The 26122-nt window shown below is 44.6% G+C and overlaps 1 protein-coding gene across 1 annotated transcript in view; it reads right to left on the reverse strand.

Annotated features, from left to right (window-relative positions):
• cntn4 (contactin 4) overlaps positions 1-26122 on the reverse strand; it is a 118902-nt gene that overhangs the window by 12109 nt on the left and 80671 nt on the right. The window contains 1 exon segment of the mRNA XM_034532863.1: positions 6207-6334. Within this exon segment, the coding sequence (XP_034388754.1) occupies positions 6207-6334 (128 nt within the window).

Consider the following 26122-nt stretch of genomic DNA (forward strand, 5'->3'; position numbering starts at 1 on the left):
AGGAGGCTTTCATCAACACAGCACCGACTCCCCCTACACGCTTCTTTGAATGCCACTTATTTTCTGAAGCAAAAATCAAAAGGTCTTTCAAGGACGAACTTCAATTGTGGGAAACGCCTGTGTAGATCGCTCAGCAGATGCATACAAGATGCCCTCAATACTGTATTCGGAAAGGCTGTGCAAGCCGCGCATCTGCAGCGACCTGCTGGTGATCACTGACAGATGGCTGCTCATTATTTTTCTATATGGTTGTCAGGAGTCACACATTGCATTTATCTATCATAGTTGCTGGCAGTCAACATGGACGAACGGGTTTGCTTTGAAAGGGGCTTCCCAGACTTTGATACAAAACTGGAATGTTTTTACATCCAAGTAACTAAGCAGACGGTTTATCTTCTGTCTTGCACCAAAAGAAATGATTAATGCGATGACCGGTGCTATCTTTCCTGAGTAAACTGGCCAGTATGCTCCATCGGAAGTGCTTTTCACACGGTCAAACATCTATGGAAAGCCCACTCCCTCCTTTCTGACGCTGGAAATGGCTGTGCTACCACAATGTATGTAACTTTCAAAAAACTAAATGCCAACATCCACACTCACTTTGTGATGGGTTTGAACGGTAAAGGGATGGTCACATTTGTGTGGCTAGTACATTTAATGATGCTGACCACGTCCCCAGTATCTCAGCCGCCTAAAACAAAAGTAAATATCAGTTTAAATGTATATAACGGAATAATTTCACCACAGCGCTTTCCGTCGGGTAACTAAAGCCGTTATTATTGCTTTGTTCAAAGCCACAGTCTCCATTGACAAAGAAAAACGTTGTTGCTGGTCTACGGCTGCCTTGAGGTTGTTTTTGATACCGTGTGACTTCGATGAATCTGAAATAACTCTTTCAAAGACCAAAGTCACAAAATAAGAATAATTCCCCGGAACGCGTCAGCTGTAGACACTCTTCTTGCAACACCACGATTGTCTTCATTATTGTCATAGCGGGCCCACCTCTATAGTGTTGGACTTTTCGCACCACCTTTAAGTATGGCTGTCAGGAAGAGCTATAAATACATTCCCCTGCTGACATGATGGGATGTCACATAAGGCTCATGGGAAGGGTGTTAGTTTGACAAGTATTTTGCTTATTAACCAAAATGTGGGTTTAATGAGTTCTAATTTTGACTTCATTATGGCACTGGAGGAAAAAGTAAGGGTATATCAAAAGCGATTACAATTCATACGGAGGGGAACACAAAATGAAGACACATTTCGTGTGAATCCATTCAATAGTTGTTTAGATATCGAAATCGAAGACGGCTGACATTGCCACATGCTGTCAAATACCAACAATGACAAAAACATTCTGCTCTCCAACCACCTCCAGAGCCATTGGTTATGAACATGTGTCACAGTGTAATGGAAAGATGAATCGCCTTCCGGGTTCACAGAGGCAGACAGAAGCGAACGCAGTGTGAGTTTAGAAGTTTTGAGTTCGCTGACCATCTGTAATGATCGGAGGCAAGCCTAATTGCGACGGCACATCTCCAGCGTGATCAAAATTCAGGGAGCCACGTCCGTAATCAAGTGCAATTAATCTGCTAATATCCCTCCAGTGTTGGAATGATGGGGACATTAACGGGGCTCATCTGTTGTGACCGCTCCACCGCTGTTCACTCGCTGACTTATTCACAGCGGGAGACGCCGAGCACCTTTTGACAGGTGTTTTTTTTTCCTTCACATTCGCATCACCAAAGTCAATTTGAATAAACTGTTGTCATCTACCAAAAGGGCCGCTCCCAGCAAACGCACATTTCACCCACGCTAAACAGGTTTCCGATGCTCAATGAAATAATGCATGCATGCAAATTACCCTCTTCTTCTCCAAACAATATATATCGATCGTGACAAGCGAGGCGCCACGATCACATATAGGAACATTTGTACATCGGCAGGCAGGAAACAGCCTTAACATACGATGATGTAAAAAAAAAAAAAAAAGGAAGCGAAGTGAGAGAGGGTGTCAAATAAAAGCCAAATTCCTTTTCGCAAGAATAATAAGTGGATAACGCCGCTGTGTCCTTATGCTGGGAAGACATACGCGTGTGTCCTCCCCCTGCAGCTTGATTGGAAAGTCACATAAAGACCATCAACCTGAACCTACAGAGAGAGCGTGGGTCCCACCGCCCCCACCCATGCACACTGATTGGCTGGGGGAAGGAGGAGTGGGGGGGGGGGGGGTTCTGTACCGTTTTCATTTCACAGTGGGTGATAAATGGGTAAAGGGAGAGTGTAGCAATGCCGTGCTTTTTAATATGCCTTGAACGCGCTCCAAATTTTCCACAGCAACGAATTCCTCCACGTGCAAAAAGATACAAACACACTGACACTTTCTCCTGTTAATTTCCTCACTTCAATTATGCAAAGGTTACTGATTATTTTGTTGTTATTGTCGTTGTAGAAAAGGCAAGACTCGTCAATGGGATGCAGTGCGAGGCATCAGAATAAATCAGTAGCAAGGTGCACTCTGAGCTCTCCCCACATCCTTGACTGCTGCTGACTTTCAGGCATTCATAATATATGAGATATGTCTTTTATAATTCAACAGAAAAGGGAAACATGCCTAGATAGTGATTTACAGAGCTGGTCTAGTTTATTTATTTTTTATTCCATTACGCGATGCGTCTTCTGGTTAAAAGGGAATTACTGTGTAGATACAGGGCATTCTGTTAATCACTTTGTTTTTTCAAAGTACTGAGGGGCTAAACATGGATTTAGGTTTCTATAAGAACTACTTGGAGGAAACATGTATACATTTCAAGGGTTTTACTGATCGCTAACTTGAAGAAAGAGAACTTTCAAACTAAATTCATACATTTTCCAGAAGAAGAAGAAGAAGAAGCTCTGTCTTCGAGTCTTCATGAAAATTTAGCATCAGAGAGTGGTGGAAAATATGCAGATTTTCTCGTATGGTCGGGGAATTGTAAGAATTCTTGCACCACTTTATTAGTTTTTTTGTTTTTCCCCTGTGCAATTCATTACCTAACAGGGGAGAAGTGTCCTCAACACCAAACGATCAGTGTTTGCTGCTTGTTTGCATGTTGTTCCACTGAACCGTATTCTCTCTGGGCGAATAACAGTTCTGAGGGAATTTGCCCAGCACAATCCTTTCACAGGGTTTGCGTTGACGTCTCAGCATTTGCTGCACTACAGTGCGAGCGGTCTGAATTGTGAAAGATTTGAGGCAAAGACTCCAATAATCCATTGAAATACACATACACATCGATACCAGACCCTGTGAAATATGAGGCGTGACCTTATCTCCCTCAGGCCAATACGGTGGAGATCAATAACCTCTATGAATCTATACAACTCAGCCAGCTAGGAAGGTCAAGGCAGAACAAATGACCATAACACAAATTAACTGTGCAACCTTCGTAAAGAAGGAGGTCGAAGGGAGGGTGTGGTTCACTGAATATTTCAGAAAATCCCCTAGGAACTAGAGGAGGGGAGAACACTATCCCCGGTGGAAATAGGACAGGAAAACAGCAGTGTGCACAGCGTAAAGCCACCCACTGAGCTGCCTTTACACCCAAATCATTTCATACACAAAGAGAATTCAAAAGGGAACTTAGTAGAAGCATTAAGGCTTCATGATGAATGCTTACGGTTCGGTCAAAGGCAATGCGGGACAAGTTTTTAACCTGGATTCAAAGGTGGTCAAAGTTGGTGCAAGTCCAACGTCCCCTGGACGTTTGTTCCAGCTCTGTGGTGCACAGAAACGTACCGCTGCTTCCCCCGTGTTTAATTTGCACTCTGGGAGCAGTTAGCAGACCCAAAAGGCTAAGAGGGTTCATATCGTAGAAGCCTTTTGGTCCCAAGCCATTGAGAGATTTATAGACATGCAGCAGTACTTCAAACCCTCTTCACTGTCTCAGTCTGAACGGGCAGAAGTCGGCTGAGAGGTTTAGAGATATGCAGACAATAGCATAAAAAGCTTACTATATTGTTTTCCTTGGGGTTGGGAACTGACTTGCGTGACATTGAACCATTATTGGCTGATCTAATACCTTTTGATTTGAGGGGAAGAGAGCTGAAGAAGAACTTAAACTTGAATAGAAACTATGGGGAACTTTTAACTGGTTTTGAAACACACTGTTAGTACTCATGAATGCCTCTATATGACCTCCATAAACACACAAGACCATCAGTGAGCATATTTGGCATCGGGTCTGATACCCCGCAAAATCCGTCAAAACTATATTGATCGGAAACTCCTTCAGCTCAAACTCCAACAGGGGCCTCCAGCAGGGGCCTCCAACAGGGGCCTCCAACAGGGGCCTCCAACAGGGGCCTCCGGCAGGGGCCTCCAACAGGGGCCTCCAACAGGGGCCTCCGGCAGGGGCCTCCAACAGGGGCCTCTAACAGGGGCCTCCAACAGGGTCTTCTAACAGGGGCCTCCAACAGGGGCCTCCAACAGGGGCTTCCAACAGGGGCCTCCAACAGGGGCCTCCAACAGGGGCTTCCAACAGGGGCCTCCGGCAGGGGCCTCCAACAGGGGCTTCCAACAGGGGCTTCCAACAGGGGCCTCCAACAGGGGCTTCCAACAGGGGCCTCCGGCAGGGGCCTCCAACAGGGGCTTCCAACAGGGGCCTCCAACAGGGGCTTCCAACAGGGGCCTCCGGCAGGGGCCTCCAACAGGGGCTTCCAACAGGGGCCTCCAACAGGGGCCTCCAACAGGGGCTTCCAACAGGGGCCTCCGGCAGGGGCCTCCAACAGGGTCTTCTAACAGGGGCCTCCAACAGGGGCTTCCAACAGGGGCCTCCAACAGGGGCCTCCAACAGGGGCTTCCAACAGGGGCCTCCGGCAGGGGCCTCCAACAGGGGCTTCCAACAGGGGCTTCCAACAGGGGCCTCCAACAGGGGCTTCCAACAGGGGCCTCCAACAGGGGCCTCCAACAGGGGCCTCCAACAGGGGCCTCCGGCAGCGACAAGGCTGCCTTGTACAGATCCGGCTTTGCTGACGCCTTCGACCTGCAGTCGGAGCCTCGGCGTGAGGTGGAGAGCTCCGCCCCCGGCAGCAGCGGCTCGCTTCAACCTCGCTGCTCTGCCGATCCCCGCCGGGCGCCAACACCGGTATCACGCTGCTGTTGCTGATCCCCGAGCGGGGAGGGAGGCCCGGAAGAACCAGGACCAGGACTGAGGAGGGCAGAATGTCAGACCCTGCTGCAGTAAAATGAGAGGTTGTCGAACGGGGACTCAAGGAACCACTTGTCCAAACGGACTGCCAGATTCATAACAAACTGGACGTTCAAGGTGAATTTTAAGTCTCGTTTCTCGCCGTTTGTGTTTAGCTTTTCGGGCCTTCCCTTTACAGGACCAGTAGTGATTCAGTTTTTTTTTCCCATGGTGCTTTTGGTTAACAGCGAGCGATTTTTGACGTGGCAATGCCATTTTCGATCATTTAATTGAAATTGTGTGGAAGCTCATCCACAGAGGGCAACAGGAGGGTAGACAATGCCTCAGGAGCCTCCACAGTGTATTCTCACCGACAAACTGCTTTTCCAAAGCTGTTGATCTTGTGTGGAACCTTTAGGAGTGACGGACAAATCACACAAAGCACAGAAGTGATCTGATATAGCAAGGTCAGTTTCAATAGCATTTGAAATATTAACACCCTCAGTGATGGTAAAAGGAATAAAAGGTCTCTTGCTCTGTTTTGAAGACAGATAAGTCACAGCGCCAGAGCAGAAATACAATCCCCAGGTGATCTAACAACAGCATCAGGCCTTTTTCACACAGCATATCCTCTGTCAGGACCGGAGGCAGCGAGCTGAACGTTTTCTGCAAACAGACATAGCAACCGAGGTGTGTCTGCCTCTCCAGTGGTGACAGAACAGAGAAAAGGTTGCGCTCCTCATGACGGAGAGAACGAGGTGGTTGGAGGCCTTAAAAAAAAAAGAAAACGGTGTCCTTCCGCTCAATGTTGTTCATGTTTTATTTATGAACTCGGAAAGACTTCAAGTGTTAGTTTTTCAAGGAGCAGAATGAAACACTATCTGCGTGGAGTTGGAGTGTAAAAACATGAGAAAAAAAAAGGTGTCCGGTACTCTGTTGGTCACTTTCCGGTCACACAAAGGCCGTTGGTACTTTGCAATGGCCCGGCTGACTGAACTGACAATGATGAAAAATGTTGAGAGGGAAAAGTAAATATACCTTTGACGGTGACGCTTCCTGTGCTGCTGGCCACGCCAAACTGGTTTCTCGCCACGCAGGTGTAGAGGCCGACATCTGACTTGGTTGCGTTCCATACCCGGAGGTTACCGTTGTCCAAGATGGAGACCCTGTAGTTAAAAAAAACAAAACAATTTATACTACAACGTAGCATCAGCTGGTACTATTTGTGACAAGCTAGAGCTGTGCCTATTGCTCGGCTCCCAGTATTGCTGCTTGCCGTCTAGTGGGTGGGCACGTGCGTTTCGGAGTGCCCGTTTGAACCGCTCGTCGCTGGTTGACTTTCGCGATTGTGATGTTGGTATATCCGGGCATTCGGCTGCAAAAGTGAACTGCGGATAATTAGCGGTCAATTGTTTATTGTGTCCAGATGGCACCGACTCCTTTGAGCGCGCAGCTATACACCCGCCAAGTGTGAAGCACGACGGATCAACGGTTCATGAGATTCGCAGAGGACACACAGATCCCTTGCTTTAGCTGCTTTGCACACATTGTAACATTTCAACCGCGCGGCACACAGAAGGGTTGACTTAACGGCAAAGACAAGTGACTAACACAGCAGGAAACATTTTTCAGTGTCTCTAATTAAGTTCTGCTCCTTTGCGGATCACAGCGATGAGTAATAGGATTACATATTTTAGAGAGTGAATAATTCAGCACATGACTCTTGAGATATCTAGGACAACAGTGGCTTCATGCCCTTTATACAATGGCCACAAGTGCTCTGAAAAACAGGGCCTTACGAAACTTGACATTTTCTAAATAACAAGCAAATATGGAAATTGTGCCCTTGAAAGCAAGGCACTGTGGGGAAATCAGGGGTGGACCGAGTCATCAAGGCACGCTGCATTTTAATGATCTGAAATGCTCTGCTGAATCTGAAAGCTGTAAATATGAAGCGGCGTCAGCCTGATTGTTAAAAGCGGGGGAAAGTGAGGCCTGTAAATCGCTCTGTTCACCTACGAGTCAAAAGGAGTCACAGCGAACACATTCGTCCACAGTTCGGTGGCAGCGAGAGTCAAGCAGACTCGAGGAATACAAAATGCCGTTCAATGACGGTTATTTTACACATATGCCGGAACATGGGTTAACAATTAAAGCCACACCAGTCGCCATTTTTATATTAACAGTTGTTCGAACTCGAGGTGACAAACCCAAATAATTGATTTTCTCACATCAACTCACTGTTTTGTGACGGTTCACTCTCACCACTCACAGCTATCCTGTTTCCAGCTACAGTGGGTAGCTTCGTCAACCCGAAGACAGATGGGAAAATATATGACTACTTGGTGAATGTATTGCAGGACTTAAGTCGCTAAAAAAAAACTGACATTTCTTCTCGCGTTTGGATTGCACCCCTCTCTAGGCAACACGTTCTCACTTTCAACTCAAATATGACGTTTGGCACTTGAGATTTATTTTTTTTTAGCATGTGACAATTCATTCTTGTCACATGAATACATTGTCTTTTTTCGAAATAAAGTTTATCTAACCGTAATAATAATTAATCTTTCACAGGAAACAAAAAGATGATGGTTTGGGTTAAAATAAGTGTGTTATACAATAATGTGTGTTTGTTACAAAAACTACGTTACGTACGCAAAAACGTTACGCGACCTGCCCAACGTCGTTAAGTGGGCTACGTTATGTAATGTTCTGTAACTTAAAATAATTCATGTTGACCTCTGGGCTCACACATGTGTATTTTGACCGAACCTTCCACCTACCTCCTCCCCACGGTGTCTTTATCTCTCTTCATACCACTTAACCTGACTTTCTCCTCTACTACGGCCGAATAGAGCGCCATGGTTTTGCCGTTTGGAGCCATTGACCAATCTGCCGCATTTCTGACAAGTTGGGTACGCTTCGGTTGAAATTCTTGGCTCTTCCTTTGACCCCCTTGGATGTACTTACTGTAAATCACTAATGGCATTACAGTTTCCTATTTCCACATCATGCCATGTCGCTGGCCACATGGTGAATGGTAAACTCGGGGTCTTTTGCTGCTTTATGTTCCACCGTGTTCACCCCCTAAATGGTATGGCCAATGGACTGTACTTGTATGGCTCTTTTCTAGTCTGCCGACCTCTCAAAGCACTTTAACAATACTCATCATCATCATCATTGCCATGCAAGGTTCCACAGGACTAACTAACAATCATTCTACAGGAGCAATTTGGGGTTAGTGTCTTGCCCAAGGACACAGCGACGTGGGCGAACGGAGCCGGGGATCGAACCGCCAATCCTCTGATTGAAGGACGACCCTGCTCTACCACTGAGCCACAATCGCCCACCTCGTCAATGACTTCACAAAAACATCGGGCCTAAAGGTGGGTCACTTCAAGCTACTTCTTTTACCTACAAGTAGCAAGACCATTGAGTGAAAATTCAATGTTTTTTTTTTTTTAAACCAAAGTCATATTTTGTATCACTTTTCTCGAATTTGTAGTTACACCCATTCATCTGACAGATTATTGAATGTTCCTTTTAACCACCACAGTTTTAACTGTAAAGCACCTATTAAAACAATCGGTCCCGACTGTATTGAAATACTTACACCATGACTGCATTTGGATAAATTCAAAGTAACAGACCCTGTTTGCCAGCCAATAGCTCTCTAGACTAAAATCACTTCCTCGAACCAGGTTTTGATTGATCCGATACAAACGTTTGACAGAAAATTGCCGGTGCAGTCTGAGCTGAAACAGAGAGGAGTTTATTAGCCACGGAGGAAGTCTGACACATGGCACCGAAAACAGTTCATCGGCTCTTCAGGATGTTTTCCTGTTTGCACCAGTGATGCATTTAACTGGATGTACTTGTGAAATGCGGTTGATACGGTGTGACATAGTGTTACACCCCCACCCGCACATACACACACACACACACTTCAGTTCTTTTTACAAGGGGTGGATGTGATAAGAAAATGCAGCGACGCTTAGTGTTTGAGAATTTACCTCTAAAACCACATGGTGCTGCTGAGTGGAGACTTCTCGGGTTTCTAAATCAGGCTGCGGGAAAAAAAAAGTGCTGAATGCAAAGCAGCCAACAATGACCATCAGTTACATGGGAGGCATATCGCCGTGTGGGATGGCGCGCAGTTAATGACACCCAGCCATGGGGGCTGATCAATTTAAGGGAAATGGCCCATTAAATGGCACCGCAGTCCTACAACTGGCCATTACCCTGAGCAGAGTAAGCACAATTAAAACAACTCCTGTACATTAATTACATTGCATTGCCGGCGCTCTGTGTATAAAGCAAAGTTTGCCTAATGACTGATGATGTCTAATGGTAACTAACTATAGTGGCCTTTTTTCTTTTCTTTTTTTTGCAAACAGTGAGAGTGAAAACAAAAAGGGGGAAACGCATCAACTACAACAAGCTGTGAGTTAACCAGCAAACCCTCAACAAAACAAAAGAAAAAAAAAGAGCCGTTTTCTCTGAATGAAACACGGAGTCTCCTCAAAGCTTATGACAAACGGCCAAGAAGACTACATGCAGCATCACAGCTGGGTGTGTCCCAGGAGACGTTGTGTCGTCTGCTCAAACAAAGAGAAAAAGACGGACGCCAATAATGGACGGAAGCCAAATAAGTTAGACCACCGAGTATTAAAAGAAGATCAAATGCATCGGATCTCCCGCGTCCATGCGCCCATAGAGCAAGCGCCCTTTAACCCCGCCTCCCAGCCTTTGGTTCAGCCTCGGCCTAATTCACATGAAGGAAAACTTTGGCTTTTTCTGTATTTTACATTTTTTAGGGGCTTAATGATTCAAATTCAAGTGTTGGTACAATCGGAAATGCAGATTTGCCTGAAGGGAAAACAAATCTGTTTAAAAGTATCTTTAAGGCGCTCTTGGAAAGGACTTGTGGTTGAAGCCGCCCTTTTCAAGAGGATTGACAATGTCACTTGATGCCCCCAAGTTCGCTTTAATTCATATACAGGTCCATCCTGTAATATCATGTATTTGAATCACAATTACTGTAATTTGAAAAGCGTTTCAAACAGCTGTACTGTATTTTGAAACATTCAATAAAATCCGTCTCACTACTTCATGAAATAAATACACAAACGTCAATTAGACATCTGCATGAGAAATAAAGGAAACAAATACGGTTGTGACGCCTCATGATCTGATCGGGACAGACTATGATCACTATGAGTGGTTTCCACTCTACCTGCACTTGTGCTTTGCACTATGAATCCAAAAGTCCAATCCAAAATCTTTGTCCTGATGGAAGAAATAGAACTCTTGCTCCGTGCATCTTGGAAGAGGAGGCTGGAGAGTGGACAAATGGCTCTCACAGGAAGCTAAATCCACAGCAGCCCTCGGTGGAGCCAAGACTGCATGTTCTTAGCCATTCACCTGCATTGTCTACCTTTTCACCTTTCGAAGCGTCATATGAAGATCGGGGAGGCGCTTTCCCTTTCACCGGCTGCAAAGGACGAGCCGCAGACCGTCTGTCTGCGTAAGTGTTCGTCACCTGAGCATGAAGCTAATGGTCGACCGAGGCGCACAAGTGGTGAATAAGAGATGGAGGCTTTCGATTAACACTTCTTCAGTTTTGCTCCTGCCTGTTTTCCACCTGCGCTTCCGACCTGAGAGAAATCAGCGTAGGGGCGGGTATCAATAATTCACAGGTGAGGGGAACGCGAGCGCCACACGGGGTTTAATGGACTCGGCAATAAGTCTCCGAAAAAGAAAGGTTGATTACTTTTTTCGACACGAGGCAAGATGGCCAAAATCCACTCGTTTAATCCTGAAAAAAACACACACAAAAAGCTCTCGCTGTGAAGTGCCCGGTCCAAACTAAAAAAGCTTTTTTGGTTATTTCCTTACGTTCCTTCTTTATTTTTTTGTAAGCACCCTCAACAATCAAAAAAGCCGCTTGAAAGCCTTGTTGTTGTTTTTCCTTGGGATGTTTCATTCACACACATTTTGCCTTTGATCCGTTTGCTAAACTCTACATCGTGAGAGGTAACTGTCACAATACAAATAATGAGTCCCGCAAAAAAAAAAACACCAAAAAAATCTAAAATAAATACGGCTTTTGAACTTGAGCCCCCCGGAACGTCGACGTTTCGAATGCCTCCCGAACAAACACCAGAGTCACGTGAGCTCGCTCTCCTGCATCCAACAAACACGCTAACTTGCTTACGCTGTCGAAGAATTAACAGTGCACACAAATTCAACATCCAAACAAACCTGATCAGATTTGATTTTGATTTGAGACTCTCAAACAGACCCCTGTTCATGAATACTTCGTGACTCTGAGGTGCCACGGGCTGATTGGTAGTGTGCCTGAATGCGTCTCTACTTAATTAACAGGGTAAATAAAGCGAGCTTGTGAAAATAGAGGGTTAAGATTCTATCAGTGGGATTACTCAGCCATGGGACCGCGGTAAGAGAGAGATCGTCGGCGGGCGTACGGTGATTCCAGCGATAATTAGTCTCAGCAAAGGCCCTCTGTGCACAAAGACTGATGCCTCAGTGCGCACACAGCTCGCTGCTCAACTCACCACCGAAAGCAGCCGCCCTACTTCCGACACAGCAGAAGTGAAAATGGAGAGAAAAGAAGAAGAAAAAAGAAAAAGTGTGAGAAAAAAAAAAAGCACTGCAGGGAGCTGTGTTTGATATTGTGTTTGCCGGCCGCGGTAAGCTCGCAGATAAGGTGAGGCGCGTCTTTGTTACTATTTCCCGACCCGCGCTGACCACCATCGACCTACCTCCGGGAGGTGTTTCTAATCATAATTGTATCAAAACGTCAGCGTCGCTAGCAGCGCCGGAGGGGAACAGGGGGGGGGGGGGGGGGGGGGGCTGTGTGGAAAGGAAAGAGGCGAGGTCACCGCATCCTTTGAGCCGCGACAAGGGGCGGGACCCGACTGCAGGTGTTGATCTACGCTCTTGACTGCTTTAAAAAAAAAAATTGAAGTGTATAGGTGGGGGAGGGGCGGTCAAAGATAAATTGAAGGGCCGTCTTCTCCTCTGGTTCCCCCACAGCGAGCCACGCTGGAGAGAAACGGCCTTGTGGGCGGCATAAATCAAGCCCAGCTGTGCGGCGCAGACCCCGGGACGCCGCGACCTGCGCGTTTTTTTTTTCCGACTGCGGCAGAAACTTCTCAGATGTCGGCTTTATGGAGCCTCGAGACTAAACGAATAAGCACTCCCTCTTCTTGTGGAGCTGTCGGCATCAAGGTTAACGTCAATTAGAGACCAAAACGCATGTACACTCTTGCTCTTTGTGCGTGTGTGTGTGTGTGTGTGTGTGTGTTCGTTCTCTCAGTCAACAAAGCGATTGCCTCACTCCGGAGGAACAGGGACACCTGGGCATTTTCTTTTGACAATTCTCCGATAGAGGTTTAATTGATATGGATTTTTTTTTTCTTCCCGTACTCAGGCGGTGCCAATGACTCTCACCTTGTCACAGGGATCATTAACCGCGGCGAATGATCAGAGCGTTACCACGTGGCTCGATGATGAAGGGGATGATTAGCTTTGAGGTGATTTGAAATGTAAAGCTGCGCCCAACTAAATTCGAAAAAGCCGAGACTATGCTGAGCAAAGCAAAGCCCTTGCAAAGAAAATAAAATATCAAGAGATTTATCAGGCTGAAGGTAATTCTGCTGCTCGGATGACGACTTGGCTCTGGCCGGACTCATTTTCCTTTCTTACACTCGCGGCGTAGCTTTTAGCAAACAAGTCCTTACAGCTGTTGGGTGAATTCTCATAAAATGTGACACAAATTGTCATGTTCTCCTCCATGCTGATCAGCAGACAGGCGCTCTTAGATCCCAGAGATGACACAACAGCAGTAGCTGATCATGTGCTGATCACATCACCCGTCGTCCAATCACAGGCCCTCTTATGCGTATCAGTTGTTTATCCCCCCCCCCCCCCCCCCCCGAATAAATGTTTCCATAAAGTCTGGTGTTGTTCGCTTGGTTTGTTATGGAATAACCCGGTAAATATGGAAAAAAAAATGCAGAAAAAGAAAAAAGCTGTCCTGGGAAGCAAAAGAGACGTTGGTATAAAGTCCCGTCAGCAGTGACTGTGAAAATCTTCTGTGCTTTATGCCTTTTGGGAATTAAAAATTTCCATATGAAGGTGAGAATGACCGTATCTCCTCATGCTTCCACAAGAAAAGCACAAGAAGGCCATGGTAGCTAAAAGGTGCAAGCAAAATGGGTGCGTTCTTCACGGCATCGACACCGCGGAACATGACGAAATGGCCACGGATGAAGCCTCGTGTGATGTGCTGGGCCAACACGGGCTCAGCTACACACAGCGCCGACCGCCATGAAAGCTCAAAAAAGGTGCTTTGTTTAAAAGACTCGTATATTGGGAGGAGGAAAGAAAACGCAGAGACGATTACAAAGAACGTTTTAGGACCAAAGATCGGGTGATCTGTCCTCGACCTGACGCCATAAACGGGGGAACAATGTTTCCAGAGCGAGCGAGATATTACTCTGTGTCTGATGGAGTGCAGTGCAAGTTACTTGACTTTTATGAAGACAATGATTAAACTGCAAATGGCACACATCAAACTCTGATGAACTGCCTGGAAAAGCATGAACGGGATATTAGGCAGTTAAGAGCAGCAGAAATGGTAAAACGTAGACTCGGTGAGTCGTGATGACCCACTTCTTCCTCTTTTGCATTTGAAATGTTCTTCTTCTTCTTTTTTTTGCTCCAAATTATGATTTCTTTGCTAAGTCTTTCAGTTGTCATTCATTTTTGAGTTTCTTGTCAAAGGGAAGATAGACAATAAAAAAAGAATGACTTTTTGTTCAGCGTGAAGCACCAAACGCTCGCACGCTAACGCGCCAAACGCTCCCGGTGAACAGGGCGAACAACGACAACCCACCAAACATCAGAATGTCGTTGTGCTAATGTCAGAATGTTGGCGTGCTAGCATTAGCGACGAGCTCAGATCGCCGTTGTACAGCTTGAAGAAGGAGCTGCGCGTTTAGCGGTAGGCTTAGCATGTGTCATAAGCCTCTCATCCGCACGTCGTTCCTGGTCAACCACTGGGGCAACCTTTCAGGCGCCACTGGTGACTGTCACTCGTCTTGCAAAATGGCAAAGCTGGAATGTACGGGGCAAGGGACAGTCCAGCAGGTGGCGGTAATGCACCGATGCCAACCGCCGTAAAACAGAAGAAGAAGAAGAAAAATGGGGCAAGGACAGATGTGCGTGTGCGGTAGACGGCGTCTCATCATTTTTGAGAATGTGACGGGTGAGGAGCGTATTTTTTCTTTTTGTGACATTCAGTTTTGCTAAACAATTCATGTGTTTCCGCGATCTACGCATTGGATGCATTGAAAGCGATGTCAAAAGAGTGTTTTTGGATTTTGTGATTGGTCGCTCGCTCCGTGTGAAAGAGTCTTTCGGCCCTTTACTTGCTCCTCAGTGTGATCCCATTGCTTTTCATTCACAACATGGCAGTACCACATTTCCCCTGAACTGCAAGAGGTCTTGAGGTGAGCGATTGGCGGTACAGATATCTATCCCTACTCCCATGAGGCCATGCAGGAGGATGTTTCCTGACCACTTTAGAGATTGACTCATCTTGTCAGTTGTTTCCCGATCAAAATATCTTCATGACAGCCAAAAAAAGGGAACCTGACCCCAAAAGCATTCAAAAAGCACTTCATGACACCACCGTTAACTCTATTTTTTTTGCCTTTTTGATGTGATAACTAATCACAGTTCAAACACAGAGGTCCAAAAGTGGAACTAAATAAATTGCTTCAGGACCATAAAACTGTAGTCAAAGATGTATGATCTGCTGTAGTGCAGGAACGTTGCATCTAACGTTTGTCATTTGGAGTATCTGTAATGCGACAGGACAGGCGTGTGCACTTAATGTGAGTTGCATGGCAGTTGGTGTGAGAGAGAAATTGGAGAACAGGTTAAAAACAACCTCGGAGTGTGTTCCTTAAATATGCCAGTGAGTCAGTGCTCAGCCTGATCACACAAAATAAATGCCCGGTAGCCAAAGAGAGAACACAAATCACTCCCTCGCTGTAAGAAGTTATTAGGCAGCTCGATTACAGTTTACCCTTTCAGTCTTTCAGCTGTGTAAAAGCACTGCACCTCGCAGACAATTACCATCCATCTGGTAGAAAAAGCCCATCTGACAGGCATCTTTTTGGAGGTGCCAATCGCAGCTCAACAATAACAAGTGCCTCTGCGACCACCGTTGCAGGAAGCGCTCGCTTTGAGCCGCCGCAAAAGAACTAAGAACGAGTGACACTAAAATAAGCACTCCTTCTCCAAGTCTCAACAAAGGCAAGCTCTGCAACAAGAAGCAGGGTTATTTCTTCTTTATCAGGGTACATTAACAGTGGAGTAAGTTGCAGGCAATACTTGAAATGACTTTCCTTTTGGTTGGCTGTGTATTGACAATTGTCTCCGGGGCACCGGCTAGCATTAAAGCTTCTCTGGCAATATTGTTGCTTTATAAAAACACAGCCACGGGACAGGGAGGCTGGGCTGCGACGCAAGTATTAATCTCTTACTCTGTGAAATACACACTCGCGCTGCCGCTCCAGTGTGTATTATCATAATGTAAGCAGGGAAATGTTAAATTATTCCCCATAGCCTCGACAGCTACGATGAATTCTCCTTCTTTTTTCTTTTTATAGATACAGCAGGAATTGTACACTTGTGCACATTATAATACTAACAGTCCTGGGTACAGTTTGTTATCCAATTTGAATATTGGATGTTCCATTTCGGGAATTGGTGGCTGGATTTATTTTCTAAATAACAAGGAAAGTTAAGCCTCAATGTTCATAATGCGGAGTAAATGAAATCAAAAGTACCAGACAGATTTTTGTTATCTGGTCTCACTTGGACAATAAAAGGGAAAAGGTGCTCAGGATCACTTCATGTCCCCAGGCGTCAAAATATTGTTAACTTATGAGTGCCTATAATGAACAATAATGATAATAAAAAAGAAATCTAAAGTATGCATTTTTTATAGGGAAGGTGTCTTAATGAAGCAGGGCTGATTGAGAACGTCTTAATTCCCACCCGAGGAACACGGTGTGATTGTGTTGGTAATTGCATTGCGGGGAGAGGGAGTCCATCGGGCCGGGCCGTAGAGTGGCGTGCCCACTTCCAGAGGATTCCTTTAATCACAAATTGCTCTCCGTGTTTATTCCCCTTCCCCGAGATATTAATCTCTCCTCGTGCCGTCGAAGGTACCCCTTCAGGAATAAAGAGCACACACATGTTCCGCAGGAAATTGTCAGAGGAACCAAGATGGATTACTCATGCTGCGTTGGCGGGTTCTCACTTTGAAAAAATGATATCACCCACAGTCTTCCAGATCCAGTAAAGAGGGTTTTCGACATAATCTCAGCAAACATCGCGGAATTTGCTTTATCTGCTTTAACTGCGCTCTGAGATTTATTTGAGTTTAGTCAGTCAGCAGCATATTCCCAGAGAGGTTCTTTTAAGCCCTCGGCCCCCCCCTCCTTCCTTCTCAAGAAAAGTAAAAACTGGCAATATAGAAAAAGTGTACACGTTGCACTGATAGATGGTTAAAAAAAAGAAAGAAAATGAAACGGCACTACATGATCTGAGGCCTTAATGATTTAAAGGATATGCTGTCTGTGAGTGATGCGCTGGGATATGTGGGAGGCAGCACCGTAACGGCTGGGAGGGTAAATTGATCAATGAATCACTTTGATGGTCTCTAAATACAACAACAAATTCAATGAATGCTGGCGCTCATGGCTGACAAGCAACGGCTGTTGAACAGTCTGTCCATCAGGGAAGTGTCCTTCAATACGGATCACCCTGACCAAAAGGTCCGAGAGGCACCTGAGGCACGTTAAATAGTTTAGTTTAACATTAAAATGTAGCTTTACGAACTGCCGTTCAAAGGGTTGCTTGGTGATGCTGATTGATGTATTTCTTCTTTCCCTCAATAATGACTATTTGAACAAATAAGAGTATGATTTTGAATTAGTTCTCCAGAACAAGGGATTCTCGGTCAATATTGACGGTGGTATTTGGGCTTTAAATATTGTGGGTAGCCGCTTGTCTCCAGGCCCTCTGCAGTCCACTCAGCGGTTTGGTTGAAGATGTTTAAACAGTTCATGGTAAGTTCAGCTGATACACCCCCGTTAAGATCGCTTGAAAAAAAGACATTTTCAGGAGCGTGAGAGATCTGTAGCTTCGCAAGGAAAGAAAACAACAGTTCGCAAACTCCTATTGTACAAAAAGAATGCTCGGCTTTCTGCCGCTGCTAAACCTGGACCAAAAGAAAAAGGACAAAATTAAAGAAGAAATAGCATCTCGGTATAACGACAAACACAACAAACCAAAAAAACGAAACTTCCGTGGCACCAGGCATGGACTAAAAATCAATTTTGATGATTAGGGTTCACATTATGTCTACGTGAAAGGAGCTGGCGATTTCCTCTTGCACAACCTGCTTATGCAAATGTGTCTCAAACGCAGGTGATGATCCAGGTTTTCTAGACCTCGGGGAGCAATGTCAAGATCATGAGCTCCTTATTCATGTCCTCCAAATTGATCTCATGATCACAGCATGTCACATGCATGGTGCAGTCTCCCCCCCCCCCCCCCCGCTTAGAGCCACAAATATATCAAACTAGTCATTCGTATTCAGCTTCAGTGAAGGGACCTGGGCGTCCCACTGGCTATGGGATGGATGCAGAGTGGTCATATAAAGTCATATTAAGTAATCAGGCCTGCAGTAGCTTTCCTGTCCTGTAGCCGTCCAGACATAGATGCATTTCTGATTACCGCTCAAGGCCCAGGGCCCCATAGTGTCTTTCCTGCAAAAGGAAGGAATATACCAAACAACTCCAAGGTGACACTAAACAACTACAAAGAGACACACAACCCCCGATATGCGTAACGACTACAAAGAGACACAAAACAACTACAAAGAGACACACAATGACCACAAACACACACTAAAACAACTGCAAAAAGACAAAAGGTGACCCCCAAAGAGAAGCGAAATGACCACGAAGAGACATTAAACTACAGATAGACGTAACAGCTACAAAGAGACACCAAACAACTGCAAAAAGAGGTTTACCAAATTGCAACGTCCGTGTGCTCAGATGCAGGAGAGGTGGCGGCACCATTGTCTGACTCCAGGGGCCTCACTGCCTCATAATGCACCCCTTCGGGTACATCACCAATCACCATTGAATGCCCACGGTTATGAATGCATTTTAAAAAGGAGAAAGACTAATCAAGACTGTCCATTTACCTCCCCGTTCCTTGCCAAAGAAATGTAGGACACTGAGGTTTCAACCAGCCAAGATTATTTCCACCTCCCCGAGCAGCTCCAACTCCGAGGCGTGTTGGGATAAATAAAACATTTACAGTAATCTGCTATGCGCATGTGCGCATGTGTGCATGTGTGCGTGTGTGTGTGTGTGTGTGTGTGTGTGCTAGCAGGCGCCTGTGAACAGTGTCGGGTGTTTGTCTGCAGCCGCCAGGATCAGGGGAGCAGTAATCCCCCGCTTGCTCCCATTCTCAGGCGAGGTGGGTGCGCACTCCTTCCCGGGGCTTTTTTAAGCTACAGCCGGGGGTGGAGGAGAGGTGTAGCGGCAGGTGAGGGAGCAAAAAAAAAAAAAAAAAGCACCAGTCAGCTGTCCACGCGACAGCCTCGTCTGGTGGTAAAACCTTTCCTCGAGGGCAAAGCAATGAAATAAGTCCTTCTGGGCACAGTAGCGTTCGGTATTCAGGCCCCGGCACTGCTCGCTCACGCTGCTAACCTCCACGGAGAGTCAGAACTCCACTTCACGAGCAGATGTTCAATTAGTGGCAAATGAGGAAATTAGAGATCTGACGAGGGGAGAAAAAAGGCGAAGTGACATTTAAACATGATAAACACTGGTTGCAATAAGAATAACAGCACGCAGCCTGAGAACGAGGACACTGGAATAGCAGTGCAGGGGCCGTCCGTTCATTTAATGACCCCCCTTTTATTAATACACTTGTTCCCATACAATGCTTATTAATTCCAAGTCCTCATATAAAATTAAGCCCAAAGACAGCTGATGAGACTCTTATTAAAATCTCCTTGAGACCGAACAAAGGCATCACGGAAAGATAAGAAGATATGCGATAAGAAAATGAATGCAAAGTTGCCTCTCCCACAGTCTCGGTGCTCTCCTGACACTGATTCTTTCTGGAGTGCGTCTGGCAGAGCAGATGGGCCTATAAATGGAGATCACTCTGCGAGACATCTCTTCATTTTACGTGACAGCCATGCTTATTTGCACTGCCAATGACGGAGGGATATACAATATGCAAGAGGGACAGTCTACCCGTGGGTCATGACTACAGATAGAATCTGGCTAATCGCAAATGTTGCTCTCTCTCTCTCTCTCTCTCTCTCTCCCCGGACTAATGGACGAATCAACATCCAGGCCACATACAGATGCCCCCCGTGTGTCTTCTCACTTTAACTCAGCGAGCCACTCAAAAACTCTTAAGCTTGCACCTACAGCTCAGACATTTACAGACGCCACTTAAAAGCCATAAACACACCCTAACAGATGATTTGAAAAGGGCTGCGGGCACGAAGTGAGTCAGAGAGCATCCTTCGGTGGTAATTTCTCATGCTCCCTGATTCACGCGGCGACGCTCGCTCTCTCCCGACGTGCGTGTCAATAGTTTGGCAAAAGTAAAAAGCAGAATTAAAGAGGCATCAAAGTGTAAAAAAAAAAAAAAAAAAAGAAGAAATACGGGGAGCTGACATTTGGCCAATTCCCCAGTGGCATTTGATTTCTCAAAGTAAATTGCGCAGACTTTATAAACGACTGTCCCATTAGTGTGTCAAGCTACGCGGATGTAGCCACTTTGTTTCCTCTTCGACAAAAGGTGAGTGTAATTTGTGCAATGAGATGAAGCACAAACAATGAATCAATCTTTAATCTTCACGCCGAATGTCCTTCAAGAATGGATTTGTTTTTCTTACAGATTTCCAAACACTGGGTAATATAAGAACCGCTTTCCCCCACTTTGTCTCCTCAATATTTATCACAGTAGCATTTTCAGGGAAATGTGACAAAGAGAACATAGCGATAGCATCGTAGCTTGTTGCTCCGAAGGAAATCACATCTGTTCTACCCGAAATATATAAAACCGTCAAATCAAATTCCATGTACCCGTCACAACGGGTGTCCGGGCATCATTGTCGCAGTTGTTTCCACGGTGCCGAAATACTCATTTTCCTTCCATATTGCATTACATTTCATTTAGCTGAGGCTTTTATCCAAAGCGACTTACAATCATACACCATAGACAAAGCTACGGGGAGAAATTTGGGGTTAAGTGTCTTGCTCAAGGACACTTAACCCTCTGGTTGAAAGACGGAGCTGCTAACCACTGATCCAGTCGCCCAACTGTATCTCTCCTAAGGGCTCCGTACTACAGGGCTATGACACTTTTTTTAGTTTAGTTAAACTTTTGTACATTGGACTTTATTGTCACTCTGCATATTCGGCCTTTTGACACCGCACGTTCAAACCCTAGCAGCCAATCTGGCCAGTGATGCCAAAAAGTCATTTTTAGTCTTTATCTTTTTAACTGTAGTGTTTTCTCTGTAACCCGCAGACGTCCCAAATGATCGTCTGAATGAGCAGTGAATTCACCCGCAATGTGTGATGAAGACATCAGCTTGTTTGTCCCGACCCACCATCAATGCACTGATGAAAAAGGACTTGACTTTAAACCAATGAAGAGGGAGTATTTTACCAACGGGATTAGCGTTTCTGTCCATCTTAACAAACCAGGCAATAAAAGCTATTTCCGTTCACTGGCCAACTGTAAGGCAACGGTTGCTGCGAGATTTCTTGGCAACAATGTGCAATTTTAGTTTTAGCAAACGCGTCAATAACCTTATGAACTTCTTCTATTGAAGGTGACATTGTTATAATGTAACTACACTTTGTGTATTTTCACCTCCCACTATCTGTCGTTCTATATTCAGTAGGCAATATACACTATTATTACATCAGTGAGACTGAGTTGTTCAAGATCTGTGAATTTCAATAGTTTTGAATCAACAATGCAGCACATAGAGTCTCTCACTTCTCCATCTTTCCGGAAGCATCCATCCTCTACGCTTCTTGTCCCATGTGACTGTACATCTCTAGCTGTTGGAAACCACTAATCTGCGGTAAAAAAAATGCAAAAAAAATCAAATAAAACTTTGAACAGATGTTACCTTGGCAACAACCTTCCTGTCCTCTCCTTGTTCAAAGATGTCACTCAACTGGTTACACTCCCAAGTGCACAACGACTGCTTCAGCTTACACCGGCGCACCATTTCACACAGTTCACGGTTTCAATAGGCGTGCAGCAGTGGCCAATAGCAGTTCCTGGATTGAAATCACGGGAGAAATTGGAGAGAATGTTTGAGACGTCAAAGTATTCTCAGCTTTTTAAAAATCGTCCGCTGAAAAGCATTAAAGGGAAATACACTGAAGATCCATAGCTCATGTCTGTAGAATAAATATTGATGCCAAATAAAGTATTACAGTGCCATGAGCGCCATTTCAGGCCCGATGGAGCGAACACATAACTATTTATTCTTCCGTTCTGAGTCACAGAGATCATCAGAGCAGAGCAGAGCTTTCTCACAGACCGGCAGCAGAGACGGCGTATCCCACGATACGCAGTTATTTTTAGGGGAGCCGTTTCAATTTTTTATTTTAAACCTGAAAGATAATACAATTTGTAGAATCCTGGACTCCTTAATTGAGTTTTTTTTTTTTTCGAATGTCACAAATGCTCATTAGTCGGTTGGCTCGGAGAGCGTTAGTGATTTAATACTGAATGTGAAAGCAGCTGGGTTTATTTTTATTTTCTCCCTCGTCTAAATACCTTTTATTATTTTTTATTTTCAGGGGAGGTATGATGCATAACCTCGAAATACAGTACAATGAAAGAAAATAACACTTTAGCATAAAGAATTTGCATCACATTGCCATATCTTGGATGTATGACCTTTTGGACTGTGCTTACGAAATAGCATTGCCATGGTTACCCAGGGGCACGGCACATTTCTCACTTCCCCTCAAGAGTATTAACGCGAAAGATCAAAACAATTAAGTATCAATCAAATTATTCATCTTTCTTTTTTAAACTAAATCATTGTATGTTATCCTGTTGTAATGTGTACCACATAATGCACGACAAGGCAACATGTATCCGCCGTGCCACGCCTAGCAGCACTCTCATGCCTCCCTCCAGGGGATAACACCTTCATCAAAGCATTGCAAGAAGCAGCACAAATATTTGCATGACAGCCAAAAGCCCAGAGAGATAAACACTCGAGGTTTTTAAAAAGACGGTGTATTAATGCAGGAGGGGAGCGGCGTCGGTACGTCGGCGCGCAGGCTTGCAGGCCAGTTGACAAACTTGATTTGTTCCTGCTTGTGACATATTGAAATGTTTTATTTAAAAAAAAAGGTGGCTCTCTTCACGGCTGACACGGCCCACTTACGCACTCATCAGCAAGACCTGCTCTGCTCTGCGCTCTCAGCTGCTTTGTTCCAGCTGATGTCATCTAAACCCCGTCCCTGCAGGGTTGTCTGGGGTAGATAAGGCTCCCCCTCCCTCCCTCCCTCCCCCCCAACCACACACACACCCCTCCACTGGTCCTCTGCAGAAAAAAAGAAGAAGAGGGGGCTGCTGCTATGAAGATGGATTACCCAGCTGGTGACACTGGTTCCCCCCGCCGCCGAAGCCACAGCAGAGCGCTAACGCAATTAAGGCAATTAATCTTCAACAAAAGGGGTTCACAGCTACCTCTCGTGATTTCACAGCTTTCTGTACAGGTGCAGAACTAAACAGACCTGCTCAGACATGCACGCGTACACACACTGCCCATGTCTGCACGAGTGAATCATTTTATCTGGGCTCAGAACTGGAAAAACAATATAATATAAATTAACAAGCAAGACATGTAGCACTCACGCTTATCACACCAGGACGGTCATACGTTACGTTTCTCCTTTCGCTAAAGTCGTATTAGTTTTCAAAACAAGACTAATACAGTGAGCTATTATTAGCGAGACGTTTAAAAGACGACCGCACAGCAGCTGCTGGACATTTTTATTTCTCTGGCATTGTGTGTGTGTGTGTGTGTGTGTGTGTGTGTCACAGATGAGAGAAAAGGGAGATAATAAGAACGAGGGTAAGGGGTAGATGTATTCACCACATTTAAAAGGCTCTGGCATGGTGTAAATGGTTACTCCACTCCCAGCATTATGGCAGTAAAAAAAAGAAAGCATTTTTCATGTAAATGTATGGGATACAGCTGGGACTGTTGAATTTTAATTTAAAATGTGTGCTTCTTTGTTCTTAATTTTGGAGCATGTGGCACAGGTGGTCCAAGACAAATATCATTTATTCAATTGGAACTAAAAGCATAAAAAACAGATGTGTGGTTTATTCATTATTTTCATTTATTAATTTTATTTTGTAGAGACAAGTACAGAGAAACACTGATGGTTGCAGGAGCAGGAAGCGACGTACTGGAACTGTGTGTAGAGCTCATTTCCAACACCAGTCCAGTCGCTTGTTAAAGGGATCATTAAAATGAAATGTTACGGTTCAAAATATTAAAACTAGCGCATTTTCCACAAATTAAACAAACGCAACCGAACGCGTACCATTTGACACCAGTACGCAAGTAATAACTAGTTGGTGTTATGATGACAGTCAATGCTAACCAGGACTTGACTGTTGTAGAACATGTTTAACAATCAGGCTGGGAGGGAATTGTGTGTTCCAAAATACTTCAAATCCTATTAACTGCCTCTAGTTTATTATCTATATCTGTGACTGGGAGCTTTCTGATTGACATACACATGGAGACACTATGTGTTTGTAAAAAATAAAAAACTGTATCGTCAGCATACAATTGTAGCCCAACTCCTGTGCCGCCCAGATGTCATTGAAACTTTGGTGTAACAACAAAGCTCCAAGAACGGCTCCTTGTGGTTTGCCCATTTTATTTCAACGGCATTCAGATTTACACACCGTAATTGAATGAAACGGGAATAATTTTTACGGAACAATGGTCGACTTGTCTGAGCTTTTGCTCTGCAAACAAAAGGCACCGACCAATCACGTTGAGCGGAATGGACTTATTCCAAATGTACATTGTAGTGTAAAACAATGACAAACTTTAATTCCAACTCCTATCAACCTTGACAAAGGCAACTCATACAATATTCATTCCTTCCATTCTTCCCTTTCACAATAAAAGCCTCGGAAATATATACACTGCGTAACCGTTTACAAAGGGGAAGTTTATTCAGAGCAATTCGCTAAAAAGAAACTCAGTATATTAGCATGCAGCAGCTCAGGCTTTACAAAAATTTACCTCAGAGAGACTCAAGTCAGACTCACTCAAAAGGACCTCGGTAGTTTGTCCTCTACTGGCGCACAATTATTCAAATCTGTTATTGCAAACGTGTTGCAGCTGTCCCAAATTTGCATCACCGCCAGAGTAAATAGTTTTGATCCGAGTATTTTGCATTTTCATGTTGTTTATTTGTCACTCCCCTGTTGTGTGAAGGCCTTTTGGAATGAACAATGTCGACCTGTTGACTTGGTAAATAAGAATCAAACAATGGGAAGAGTAATTCAATTTTGTTAATTTGGATATCAGACTATCAAATGCTGTTTTTTTTCCATCTCCCTTCATCCAAAAATATGTTGGTATTTCAAGGATTAAGAATGAGCCAACACCAATCAAAAACAACATTGATTTGGGTGCAAGTGATTATTATCCTCCAAGTAGGAGGTTCATTGTTGGGCTACAGCTTTTCCTAAGACTTTGAAAAAAATTGAAATTATGGAAATTGGCCTATAATTTGTTGCCAAAGTGCACCTGACTTGAAAATGTTGGAAATCAAAGCTGTTTTTTAGTATCACGGAATCAAGTTCATGAGTTTGATTAACGGTCCTGCAAAAGCAGATGATTGTGTCTTCAAGAAAGCGGTGTCGATATTACTGACATCTTTCCCATGTGAATTAGACGATAGGATTTTGTGAACTGCATCCTGATTGGTTATTTTCGTGTCGAAAGAGTTGTCTGAGTTTATCGCAGTTTCATTTTTCCGAGTTCATCTACAGCGTTGCACAATGAATCATCAAAAGCATTTGTTTTCCAAATCTGTGTAACCTCTCTTTTATGTTTTGGGCTGTGTACACGTGAGGTTATCGCTGCAGTTTATTTTAGATCATCATATTTGAATGTCTTCCCTGTAAATTCGCTGAACCACAGGTTGTGGCCAGGTGCGTTTCGTAATGCCTTTGATGGTTATTGCTTAACAAAAAACAGAAATCCACGTACTAATTGCCCATCGACATGATTCTGTGCAAAGAACTCATCTGAATCGCTGCAGTAAATCCATTTTACAGTTACAACTTTAACGAAAAATAATCCCCTCGTTTTAATTAATTATTAACACTTGAATGATTCAACTTATGAATCATTCACAGCACTTGGTCATTATGTGATATATAGTTAGGAATGTGAGAGATTTTCAAAAAACAAGTATATGCAGTGGTAAAAAAAAAAAAAGAAGCATCTCAAAGCCTCCATTTAACATGACGGACATTTCAATGTTTTGATTTATCACTTCAGGAGGACGTCACAACAAAGAAAAATGTGAAATCAATCCACGCTGTGGATTCAAAAACAACAGAATCGGAAAATGGTCCAGGTGGTGAGAGGCTGAAACGTGTGATGGAGGCGCCGCGGGGGCGAGTGAAGGGCACCGGCGGCGAAACCACTATGCAAATTTCCGCGCCACTTTGTTTGACAAGCAACAACACCGCTTTGTATATATGGAAAGCCTGGCAAGACACCG

The sequence above is a fragment of the Cyclopterus lumpus genome, chromosome 5 (genome assembly GCF_009769545.1).
Source record: "Cyclopterus lumpus isolate fCycLum1 chromosome 5, fCycLum1.pri, whole genome shotgun sequence".
NCBI classification, from domain to species: domain Eukaryota; kingdom Metazoa; phylum Chordata; class Actinopteri; order Perciformes; family Cyclopteridae; genus Cyclopterus; species Cyclopterus lumpus.